This window comes from Haliotis asinina, chromosome 6 (genome assembly GCF_037392515.1).
Source record: "Haliotis asinina isolate JCU_RB_2024 chromosome 6, JCU_Hal_asi_v2, whole genome shotgun sequence".
Classification (NCBI taxonomy): Eukaryota; Metazoa; Mollusca; class Gastropoda; order Lepetellida; family Haliotidae; genus Haliotis; species Haliotis asinina.
The window spans coordinates 33,926,209-33,938,920 of NC_090285.1; the positions used below are offsets into that span (position 1 = coordinate 33,926,209).

The window sequence follows — 12,712 nt, forward strand, 5'->3', positions numbered from 1 at the left end:
TTACAAGCTAAAACGCGGGGGCGGCGTAAAACTACTCTCACGCATTCACTCACTGTAAGCGAAAACAGTTTCAACGTCTATACACAATAGATACTTTCGATGGGCTATTTTTTACCGTTTTTCAGTACTGATTACCTCAGCGCAAGTCAGCGCTGGTGTGCCTATCCCTCACACACTATGTTACCTCGTATGAACTATAGAAGTCATAACTTAAAAATTATAATTAAAGCTAAATCCCAGCACCTATGTTTAGACACGTATTTCTGAGTAGAAATTCAACAGACAACCTATGGTACAGAATACGTTTATTAGTAATGAACTGGCCATACGTAAATAGAAAATCTTCAAAATCTCTTCGGGCAATGAGAAATAACTTAAATGTTTAACAAGCAGACACGGAAACCATTACAGTCTGGAACCTGGTGCTTAAATCTAATAATAACACAAAGAACAATTACCACTGTTGGCTTTTTGAAGTGATGAATACACGCAGTTCCTTTAATGCCACCGTGTAGTACTTTGTACAAAGCTGCTTCAACCGTTAAGGTTCTTCAGTTACTAATGCACGCCCACAGAGCTATCATATGTTTTCGTTGTTGAACGTTTTGTAAAATACTGTTCAATACTCCACGCACCTGAGTTGCTCTACTTGGCTTTCTTCTGGCTAAAACTATTGTATATTAATGTTTCTTTAATGACGCCCGCCCATCAACCATGCCTGAACCAGGTGATCCATCTTCAAATAGCGTCTTCTTAGAGTGTACATATCCCGCGGGGATGGAGTTTGTGAAGCATCGATATTTTCAGGAATATGGAATCTATTGAAAAATGACAAAATACCTTTTTCAAAAGTGTTTTGAAGAATCTCTATCAAACCCATTTACTCATGAAATATACAGATATATGTCACGCTCAAACACATTTGTAACCATTAGTAGGCGAACACGCGAGTTTGATTGGCATTGATTGAGTGTTGAGATAGACGTTTCCTGTATGTAAATTCAGACCTAGTTTTTAATATGTAATGCATGTTCTGAAAGGATCCAGAATACGTTTGGGAGAACAAACACTGTACTCATCAGCGCGATGTAACGAGCAGATTCATCAAGAGCCATTAGTGGAAAAATGTCGATGACGTGAACTGGAATTAATCACAAAACGGGAATTGATGTTCAAAGTTTCCATTGTAAACAATACTGCAGTTTCTCAGATGTTCTGCCAGGGTGTGCAGTTGTAATGAATATGTGATTATCTAATAAAGCTATTTAGTGAAAATAAATGTAATTAACTTCTAAAAGTACTCGGTTTGATAATGTAAGAGGTGTGGTATTTGGGGGCAGGGGGGAGGAGGGGGCGGGGGGTTACCCCAGTGGTTAAAGCCTTCGCTCGATAATCGAAGACTCATTAGCATGAGACACATGTTCGTGGAATATTGCTAAATGCGACTTGAAACCATACTAGCTCACTAATTAAAAACAATATATAGTAAGAGCGCATTAATAGAATAAACTGAAATATTTAAATATGTTACATATGATCATGCAAAGTTATTTTGTTTTTCTAAAACTCGGACTTGAGACGATGAAGTTGATTAAGATTGCTCCGTCTGTTTACCTGCTAAGGAAATCAGCATGTGTCAAATAGTTCAATAATGGATATTCAAATATAAATTTAAGAGGCCAGCTCCTCAGAATAACCGGTCCCGATTATCCGATGAAAGATATTGCATTGGGTGTAATTTAAGAATAGCTTAAGAATACACAAATAGATCACTGAAACTTGATGATGAGACCAGTTGTTCATAAAAAGAGTAGGTTTGTTAGAACGCGGTACTCACGATAAAAAAAGAAACATATGGTTATTGCCTGACACACCACAGCAGATTTCCATCGTCACTATTCTGATACATAGATATACCAGATTGTCGAGTGAACACACTGGACTCTTCCACTACACAGTGACTTGTATCTCCCGACCCTATATCTGACAAACCTGTAGCAGAGGACAACAGCAAGTGGTATCTCCCGACTGTATACCCGACACACCTGTAATACAATAGACTCTTCCACAACGCAGCAAGTGGTATCTCCCGACTGGAAACCTGACACACCTGTAACTCATTGGACTCTTACCACTACGCAACGGCTGTTATCTCCCGACTCTAAACCTGACACACCTGTAACACATTGGACTCTCCAACTACACTGCGACTATTATCTCCCGATCTTATGGCTGACATACCTGTAACAAAATAGACTCTTTCACTACACAGCGACTGCTAACTCGTGACTGTATACCTGGCACACCTGTAACACATTGGACTCTTCCACTACACAACGGCTGTTATCTCCCGGCTGTAAACCTGACACACCTGTAACATATTGGACACTTCCGCTACACAACGACTGTTATCTCACTTCTGTAAACCCGACACACCTGTAATACATTGAATACTTCCACTACACAGCACCTGCCATCTCCCGACTGGAAACCTGACACACCTGTAATACATTGGATACTTCCACTACACAGCCCGTCATCTCTTGACTCCAAACCTGACACACCTGTAACACATTGGACACTTCCACTACACAGCGACTATTATCTCCCGATCTTATGATTGACATACCTGTAACAGAATAGACTCTTCCACTACACAGCGACTACTATCCACATACAGTATGGATTTCATCAATAGTCGTTCATTTAAGGTGTTACGCGTGTCAGCATTACAAGGCATCATCATATGCATGGCTATCATCTTTTAATGGCAGCTCGGTTTATACAGATTTGAAACATGATCCTTCTGTCCTTAGTGTCTGTGATGGTCACGATACTGCCATGTTCACCAACAATAGACCTACACGTGCTGGGATTGTTCCCCATTACGGGGGAATGGGATGGGGGTCAGAGCCTGCTGACCGCTGTCCAGATGGCCATTGAGGACATCAACAGCAGGGACGACATTCTCCCTGGATACAACCTCAACCTGACATGGAGCAACTCAAACGTATGTACCATCTTTCCGATCTGTTTCAGTTTAATTTGATTCAAATACCTAAAGGGGAAATATTAGAAGTGGTGTCTAAAAATGTAAATAGTCATTTTCCCGTTGATATGATATAAGTGCATACATGTCTATGTATCTTTCCTTTCAGTAATTGACTATTTAGTTTGTACTTTTATTCTATACCTTTTTGGTTTTCAAAGTACGTATCTTTTGTATAACCATGTACTCTGTTTTTGATAACTGGGGCTGTTTTTGCTTGATTAAAAATCGCGTAATCTTTGTTATATTACTTTATGTTTTTAAACCATTTTAACAGTTGCACATAGGCATAAAAAATCTATGCAACTGTTTTCCATCCGTGTCGATATAGTCATTTTTTATGCTTATGCGATCAATATACACTTGTGGTTCACATAACCGTTCCTAATCGATGTCGATTTTCTGTAGTTACGTGTTTATTTAATAAAACCGTTTCCTGTTTATTTCTAGTATTTTTCTTTTGTGGTTAAATCTTAATTACGATGCGTTACCCTTTGTTATCCATGTCATTTTCAATACGTAATTTATCACAAGAATTGTTTCCATGTCGTTTCTGCTTGATGTTACAGTGTCAACATATGATTACCGGCCCGCAGCCTATTCGATTTGCTTTGTGCGCATCCTTTATTTATATAATTGATATACATGTTTTGCAGATTTTCTTGCTATGTGGACCTTCTGAATTTTTGTAGTTGGTAGGTTTGTTTGTTGTTTATCGCCTCACTCAGCAATACTCCAGCTATATGGCGGCGGTCAGTAGATTATCGAGTCTGGACCAGACATCCAGCGATCAACAGGGTGAGAAATGATGTGCACCGTTGGGAACTGTGTCTGTGTCAGCCAGCCTTGTCCACCCGATCCCCGAACGGCCCAGAAATAAACTGACGGGCAAAAGAAAATATACAAGATTGTCAATAGGTCATTCACATTAGTCCACAGTACCTAGACAAACAAACATAATATATACTGGTATTAACAACATCAGTACTCAGCCTGAGCTAAATATCACACACATACTAGAGAAACACACGGCGTGAGACATGCTCAAGTTTACTGGGGGTCCTGAATAAAACAATTTTCACATAGAGGATAAGCAGGTGCTGGGTTATGGAAGTTGTTGTCTATTCTGGGCGTTAGGGCGTTTCCGCACCCGTTTGTCTAATGCATCCCACATGTGCTTGATCGAGGACATGTCTGGAGAACCTTCTGGTCACTACAGAAAGTCCACGTTCCTCTCGTCACTGTCAACGACGTTATATCTGAGGGATCAACACCTGTCCTTTGAATGGTCTGATACATGCTGCCCAGAGACATCTATCTATTGGATATCTACTGACACGGTGATCAAGTTAATTCCCTGTTGCTGATTAGATGTACCGTCCTGAAATGCCGGTCTTCAACTGGTATTGTTGCCCGCTCTCCCACTTCTTGGTCTGTGTTGTGTCTGGCTCGTCTGCCTGTAACGTTGCAGCAATCTAGACGGCTACACACGTATAACGCTGGAGCGTGCCGCCTGACTCGTCTGCCTGTAACGTTGCAGCAATCTAGACGGCTACACACGTATAACGCTGGAGCGTGCCGCCTGACTCGTCTGCCTGTAACGTTGCAGCAATCTAGACGGCTACACACGTATAACGCTGGAGCGTGCCGCCTGACTCGTCTGCCTGTAACGTTGCAGCAATCTAGACGGCTACACACGTATAACGCTGGAGCGTGCCGCCTGACTCGTCTGCCTGTAACGTTGCAGCAATCTAGACGGCTACACACGTATAACGCTGGAGCGTGCCGCCTGACTCGTCTGCCTGTAACGTTGCAGCAATCTAGACGGCTACACACGTATAACGCTGGAGCGTGCCGTCTGGCTCGTCTGCCTGTAACGTTGCAGCAATCTAGACGGCTACACACGTATAACGCTGGAGCGTGCCGCCTGGCTCGCCTGCCTGTAACGTTGCAGCAATCTAGACGGCTACACACGTATAACGCTGGAGCGTGCCGCCTGACTCGTCTGCCTGTAACGTTGCAGCAATCTAGACGGCTACACACGTATAACGCTGGAGCGTGCCGTCTGGCTCGTCTGCCTGTAACGTTGCAGCAATCTAGACGGTTACACACGTATAACGCTGGAGCGTGCCGCCTGACTCGTCTGCCTGTAACGTTGCAGCAATCTAGACGGCTACACACGTATAACGCTGGAGCGTGCCGCCTGACTCGTCTGCCTGTAACGTTGCAGCAATCTAGACGGCTACACACGTATAACGCTGGAGCGTGCCGCCTGACTCGTCTGCCTGTAACGTTGCAGCAATCTAGACGGCTACACACGTATAACGCTGGAGCGTGCCGCCTGACTCGTCTGCCTGTAACGTTGCAGCAATCTAGACGGCTACACACGTATAACGCTGGAGCGTGCCGTCTGACTCGTCTGCCTGTAACGTTGCAGCAATCTAGACGGCTACACACGTATAACGCTGGAGCGTGCCGCCTGACTCGTCTGCCTGTAACGTTGCAGCAATCTAGACGCCTACACACGTATAACGCTGGAGCGTGCCGCCTGACTCGTCTGCCTGTAACGTTGCAGCAATCTAGACGGCTACACACGTATAACGCTGGAGCGTGCCGCCTGCCTCGTCTGCCTGTAACGTTGCAGCAATCTAGACGGCTACACACGTATAACGCTGGAGCGTGCCGCCTGGCTCGTCTGCCTGTAACGTTGCAGCAATCTAGACGGCTACACACGTATAACGCTGGAGCGTGCCGCCTGGCTCGCCTGCCTGTAACGTTGCAGCAATCTAGACGGCTACACACGTATAACGCTGGAGCGTGCCGTCTGGCTCGCCTGCCTGTAACGTTGCAGCAATCTAGACGGCTACACACGTATAACGCTGGAGCGTGCCGTCTGGCTCGTCTGCCTGTAACGTTGCAGCAATCTAGACGGCTACACACGTATAACGCTGGAGCGTGCCGTCTGACTCGTCTGCCTGTAACGTTGCAGCAATCTAGACGGCTACACACGTATAACGCTGGAGCGTGCCGTCTGGCTCGTCTGCCTGTAACGTTGCAGCAATCTAGACGGCTACACACGTATAACGCTGGAGCGTGCCGCCTGACTCGTCTGCCTGTAACGTTGCAGCAATCTAGACGGCTACACACGTATAACGCTGGAGCGTGCCGTCTGACTCGTTTGCCTGTAACGTTGCAGCAATCTAGACGGCTACACACGTATAACGCTGGAGCGTGCCGTCTGACTCGTCTGCCTGTAACGTTGCAGCAATCTAGACGGCTACACACGTATAACGCTGGAGCGTGCCGCCTGACTCGTCTGCCTGTAACGTTGCAGCAATCTAGACGGCTACACACGTATAACGCTGGAGCGTGCCGCCTGACTCGTCTGCCTGTAACGTTGCAGCAATCTAGACGGCTACACACGTATAACGCTGGAGCGTGCCGCCTGACTCGTCTGCCTGTAACGTTGCAGCAATCTAGACGGCTACACACGTATAACGCTGGAGCGTGCCGTCTGGCTCGTCTGCCTGTAACGTTGCAGCAATCTAGACGGTTACACACGTATAACGCTGGAGCGTGCCGCCTGACTCGTCTGCCTGTAACGTTGCAGCAATCTAGACGGCTACACACGTATAACGCTGGAGCGTGCCGTCTGGCTCGTCTGCCTGTAACGTTGCAGCAATCTAGACGGTTACACACGTATAACGCTGGAGCGTGCCGCCTGACTCGTCTGCCTGTAACGTTGCAGCAATCTAGACGGCTACACACGTATAACGCTGGAGCGTGCCGCCTGACTCGTCTGCCTGTAACGTTGCAGCAATCTAGACGGCTACACACGTATAACGCTGGAGCGTGCCGCCTGACTCGTCTGCCTGTAACGTTGCAGCAATCTAGACGGCTACACACGTATAACGCTGGAGCGTGCCGCCTGACTCGTCTGCCTGTAACGTTGCAGCAATCTAGACGCCTACACACGTATAACGCTGGAGCGTGCCGCCTGACTCGTCTGCCTGTAACGTTGCAGCAATCTAGACGGCTACACACGTATAACGCTGGAGCGTGCCGTCTGGCTCGTCTGCCTGTAACGTTGCAGCAATCTAGACGGTTACACACGTATAACGCTGGAGCGTGCCGCCTGACTCGTCTGCCTGTAACGTTGCAGCAATCTAGACGGCTACACACGTATAACGCTGGAGCGTGCCGTCTGGCTCGTCTGCCTGTAACGTTGCAGCAATCTAGACGGTTACACACGTATAACGCTGGAGCGTGCCGCCTGACTCGTCTGCCTGTAACGTTGCAGCAATCTAGACGGCTACACACGTATAACGCTGGAGCGTGCCGCCTGACTCGTCTGCCTGTAACGTTGCAGCAATCTAGACGGCTACACACGTATAACGCTGGAGCGTGCCGCCTGACTCGTCTGCCTGTAACGTTGCAGCAATCTAGACGGCTACACACGTATAACGCTGGAGCGTGCCGCCTGACTCGTCTGCCTGTAACGTTGCAGCAATCTAGACGGCTACACACGTATAACGCTGGAGCGTGCCGTCTGACTCGTCTGCCTGTAACGTTGCAGCAATCTAGACGGCTACACACGTATAACGCTGGAGCGTGCCGCCTGACTCGTCTGCCTGTAACGTTGCAGCAATCTAGACGCCTACACACGTATAACGCTGGAGCGTGCCGCCTGACTCGTCTGCCTGTAACGTTGCAGCAATCTAGACGGCTACACACGTATAACGCTGGAGCGTGCCGCCTGCCTCGTCTGCCTGTAACGTTGCAGCAATCTAGACGGCTACACACGTATAACGCTGGAGCGTGCCGCCTGGCTCGTCTGCCTGTAACGTTGCAGCAATCTAGACGGCTACACACGTATAACGCTGGAGCGTGCCGCCTGGCTCGCCTGCCTGTAACGTTGCAGCAATCTAGACGGCTACACACGTATAACGCTGGAGCGTGCCGTCTGGCTCGCCTGCCTGTAACGTTGCAGCAATCTAGACGGCTACACACGTATAACGCTGGAGCGTGCCGTCTGGCTCGTCTGCCTGTAACGTTGCAGCAATCTAGACGGCTACACACGTATAACGCTGGAGCGTGCCGTCTGACTCGTCTGCCTGTAACGTTGCAGCAATCTAGACGGCTACACACGTATAACGCTGGAGCGTGCCGTCTGGCTCGTCTGCCTGTAACGTTGCAGCAATCTAGACGGCTACACACGTATAACGCTGGAGCGTGCCGCCTGACTCGTCTGCCTGTAACGTTGCAGCAATCTAGACGGCTACACACGTATAACGCTGGAGCGTGCCGTCTGACTCGTTTGCCTGTAACGTTGCAGCAATCTAGACGGCTACACACGTATAACGCTGGAGCGTGCCGTCTGACTCGTCTGCCTGTAACGTTGCAGCAATCTAGACGGCTACACACGTATAACGCTGGAGCGTGCCGCCTGACTCGTCTGCCTGTAACGTTGCAGCAATCTAGACGGCTACACACGTATAACGCTGGAGCGTGCCGCCTGACTCGTCTGCCTGTAACGTTGCAGCAATCTAGACGGCTACACACGTATAACGCTGGAGCGTGCCGCCTGACTCGTCTGCCTGTAACGTTGCAGCAATCTAGACGCCTACACACGTATAACGCTGGAGCGTGCCGTCTGACTCGTCTGCCTGTAACGTTGCAGCAATCTAGACGACTACACACGTATAACGCTGGAGCGTGCCGTCTGGCTCGTCTGCCTGTAACGTTGCAGCAATCTAGACGCCTACACACGTATAACGCTGGAGCGTGCCGTCTGGCTCGTTTGCCTGTAACGTTGCAGCAATCTAGACGGCTACACACGTATAACGCTGGAGCGTGCCGTCTGGCTCGTCTGCCTGTAACGTTGCAGCAATCTAGACGGCTACACACGTATAACGCTGGAGCGTGCCGTCTGGCTCGTTTGCCTGTAACGTTGCAGCAATCTAGACGGTTTCACACGTATAACGCTGGAGCGTGCCGTCTGACTCGTCTGCCTGTAACGTTGCAGCAATCTAGACGGCTACACACGTATAACGCTGGAGCGTGCCGCCTGACTCGTCTGCCTGTAACGTTGCAGCAATCTAGACGGCTACACACGTATAACGCTGGAGCGTGCCGTCTGACTCGTCTGCCTGTAACGTTGCAGCAATCTAGACGCCTACACACGTATAACGCTGGAGCGTGCCGCCCCCATGTGGTGCATATCCATGCCCCTCTCACGTTCAACTGCTCATAGTCGTGACGTATCTGTGTAGATCTTTTTCAAACAGCATGTGTAACTTGTCGGCACACTAACTTCTCTTTCTTTAGTGCACGTGAAACTCCGACAGAGGCCCCAAACCATGGTTTATGTAGTTGACCATTCGAAGTTTTATTCACGACGTGCACATGACTTTCACTGCAGGTATTATTACGTTTGAGGCGACATGTTTCAGTGTGTAATTTACCTGCAAAATTATTTCTCTAAAAAAATGAGAAATGGTAAGTTTTGGTATGCTTTCTTTTGCCGGTCAGTTTAGAATAGACTGAACATATTCAGTTGGGTAATGATTGCATTGACACGAACATCAATAACGTCTACCGAAAATAAAATTACATATTTGTTTTCAACTTTCAGAAGATAATTAATTATTCATTAAGTGAACCACACAAATTGCCCTTTCAATTCTTGTTTTATTACCCCAGTTAATTGGTCACCTCAGATCGATGCAAGACATAGATGGCTATAGCCCCATTCTTACAGAATCAATACCCTCAACCGTCCCTACCCTTGTCCCCGGTAGTGTTATATGTTTGTCCTGTGTATAGTTAAAGGGATTTTATTTGAATGCAGACATTTTTATATGCAAGATTTATTGGAATATTACCTTCCGATCTGAGAATATTACCACTTAAAACCTGCCCATGGGACTATGCGGGTTCACCCATACACTGCTAACGGTTTTGAAACATCTCTTTGTGAATGCGTTCTTTAACAGCTTTGAATTATGACAACTGTGTAAGGAGCAGCACTTAGTTGCATCCCTTAGATACCAGGATCTGTGGTTGTTGGTTCGAATCTCAGATGTGCCATGAATATGACCCGTGGTTTGTCGGCGCCCCAGCTGTTCATCAACGACGTTGCTGCTGTGCGACATGGTGTAGTATGGTCGAAATTCATTATCAATTATAGCAGAGTTTACACCTAGAGTTATGATGGTTTCATGTAACCAGATCAGGGACATTTCCCCATGCATCTGCTATTGTCATGGAATTTGCCCTTATGTCCAAAACAAAACAAATATGTAGTAAATAGATATAATAAAATGCAAAGCGAAAATTATGGAAACTTGGGTAACTTGTTATGCTTCTGTTTACAAATAATTAAAGATGTTTGTTTGTTTCCGCAACCACCACAATCAGCAATATTCCAACTTCAAGACGGCAATCTGTGAACAAACAGTGAGTCTGGACCAAACAGTCCAGTGATCAGCACCATGAGCATCGATCGAAAGTCCTGACCACCCGATCCCGTTAGTCGCCTCTTTGTTGCATGATATTAATGCTAATAACAAGTCTAGCATTTCTATAGCGCCTTAATACAGGGATGTGCTCAAAGGCCCTTACTTATGTGCGCTCTAGAACAAGAGGGTTTTCAGATCAGGAAGTTTCTAGGAAGTTTGTTCCATAACACAGCTCCTGCATTGCAGAATGATCTATCTTCATGTGTGACAGTACGTGTGACAGGGGCAGTAACAGAGTGTGGATACAGAACGTAGTGTCCTCCAAAAGTAGCTGATAGAGGGCGATGAGCTCCTGGATCTAATCTTGAGCAAGGCCATTTAGCGCCTTGAAGACAAACAGCAGGAGTTTAATACTCTCCCTGATTGGAAACCAGTGTACAGGTGTTACGCGTTCGTACTTCTTTGTATGGGTAATCACTCTTGCTGCTGAGCAATTGCCTAGCAATTGTGCCAAGAGGGGAGTTGTAGATTGTGAAAAGGATTGGGCCAAGAACCTTGATCCTTGGGGATACCTCAAATGCCAGTTCAGCTTCTGGGACCTCGCTGGAATATTGCAAAAAAGCGGCATAAAACTAAACTCACTCACTCATTTGGTCGTCGAAGCACAAACCATTGCATATAAAGGTAATATGGCTGTTAGCCATAGTATCTAGTTACAGTGTGTCGCCATATGCTCATGTATGACAAGATCGCTCTGTAGTAGTCGTGTTACAGTAACCGAACATGGTGTCAACAGAAACATTTCAGATATCTTCTATAAATACCAGTGACTATAATAAAACCCCACTTATACACCCATTCGAAACTTTAAATGACTAAATTATTGAGCCCCGATCATTGCGTGTCTGAAACCCTTGACATTCCATTAGCCGATGCTCCTTTGTTCCAATAAATCCTCACAAACCCCGAGGTTGTCGGTTATTGTGTGCCTTAGTAAGCAAAGACCTACATTTCTGGATTCCTAATGGCATATTTCTATGGGTCCTTGATATAATGGAAGTATTGTCTATTACTTCAGTAACCTGATTTCCTGTACATTGTGCTCGGAATATGTTCATACATGAACGCGAATTTATGTCGATAGACAGACTGACAGGTAAATACTGCTACACTGCCATGGTGTTGACAGACAATGTCAGTGATTGTCACTGCTAAGTGCCGTTGTTTAATTGTCCTGTGTATTGTTGACAAGGTTTTAGTGCGAACAAATTGCATAATATTCAAATCTATTAGCCATTCAGATGGCTTTTTGATACTGAAGTATTTAATGGAGCGCTTCTCAGTCATTTATTAACAGAAGCACGGATGAGCTGCGATTCTGCGTAAATTACGAAAACAGTTATATGAAAACTCAGTTCCTATTAAGCCTACTGCCTACAATAACGCTTGATTTTTTTGTAAATACACAGTGAATTTGATCTCACATGGTACAAGCAAAACTAGCTGAAATAGCTGAGTTATATTGCGAGGTTATATTTCATCACCTGAACTTGGCAACTTGGTCTTTCCTATCTTTTCTATCTATCATATTACAGATCAAATATAAATAACAAACATGTAAACCAACATCTAAACTTTATTATGTTTTTGAATTAATGGAAAATGGAAAAATACTTAACTGGGTTTGAATCAGGTGGGTACAGTTTACTTGGTTACTCTAAGTAAAATAAGGATACCCACTTAATAAGAACGATAGAGAGTACATTACTCAATGAAAGTTAACAGCTGCTCTGATCATTATGTTTTTGTCATGCAAACCGTCTTTCCGTGGCCTTCCATCCGAATCCTTGCGACGTTTTAATGAAAATAATCGCAGATTACGATGTCATTCCTCGCGGTCTTTGGTGAATCAAGATGTTTAATATGTGAACCTTGGCCGTCTTTTCTTGCTGTGTTCCATGGAATCGTGTTTTTCATACGTACATTTCAGGTAAATGATGCATTTTCTTGCGGTGTTTTATGGAATCGTGTTTTTATACGAATCCTGGTGGTCAGTAAATGCATTTTCTGTTTCACGGTGTCATGTTTGTATACGAAACCTATCTGTAAATAATGCATTGTCTGTTTCAAGGAGTCATCATGCTTTTATACGAGACATGCTGGTAAATAATGCATTTTCACGCGGTGTTTCATGGAATCATCG

At 46.0% G+C, this 12,712-nt stretch overlaps 1 protein-coding gene across 1 annotated transcript in view; it reads left to right on the forward strand.

Moving 5' to 3' along the window:
• Positions 1-12,712, forward strand: part of LOC137287807 (gamma-aminobutyric acid type B receptor subunit 1-like) — a 40,685-nt gene that overhangs the window by 14,107 nt on the left and 13,866 nt on the right. The window contains exon 4 of the mRNA XM_067820195.1: positions 2,817-3,010. Within this exon, the coding sequence (XP_067676296.1) occupies positions 2,817-3,010 (194 nt within the window). The remainder of the gene's footprint in view (positions 1-2,816; positions 3,011-12,712) is intronic.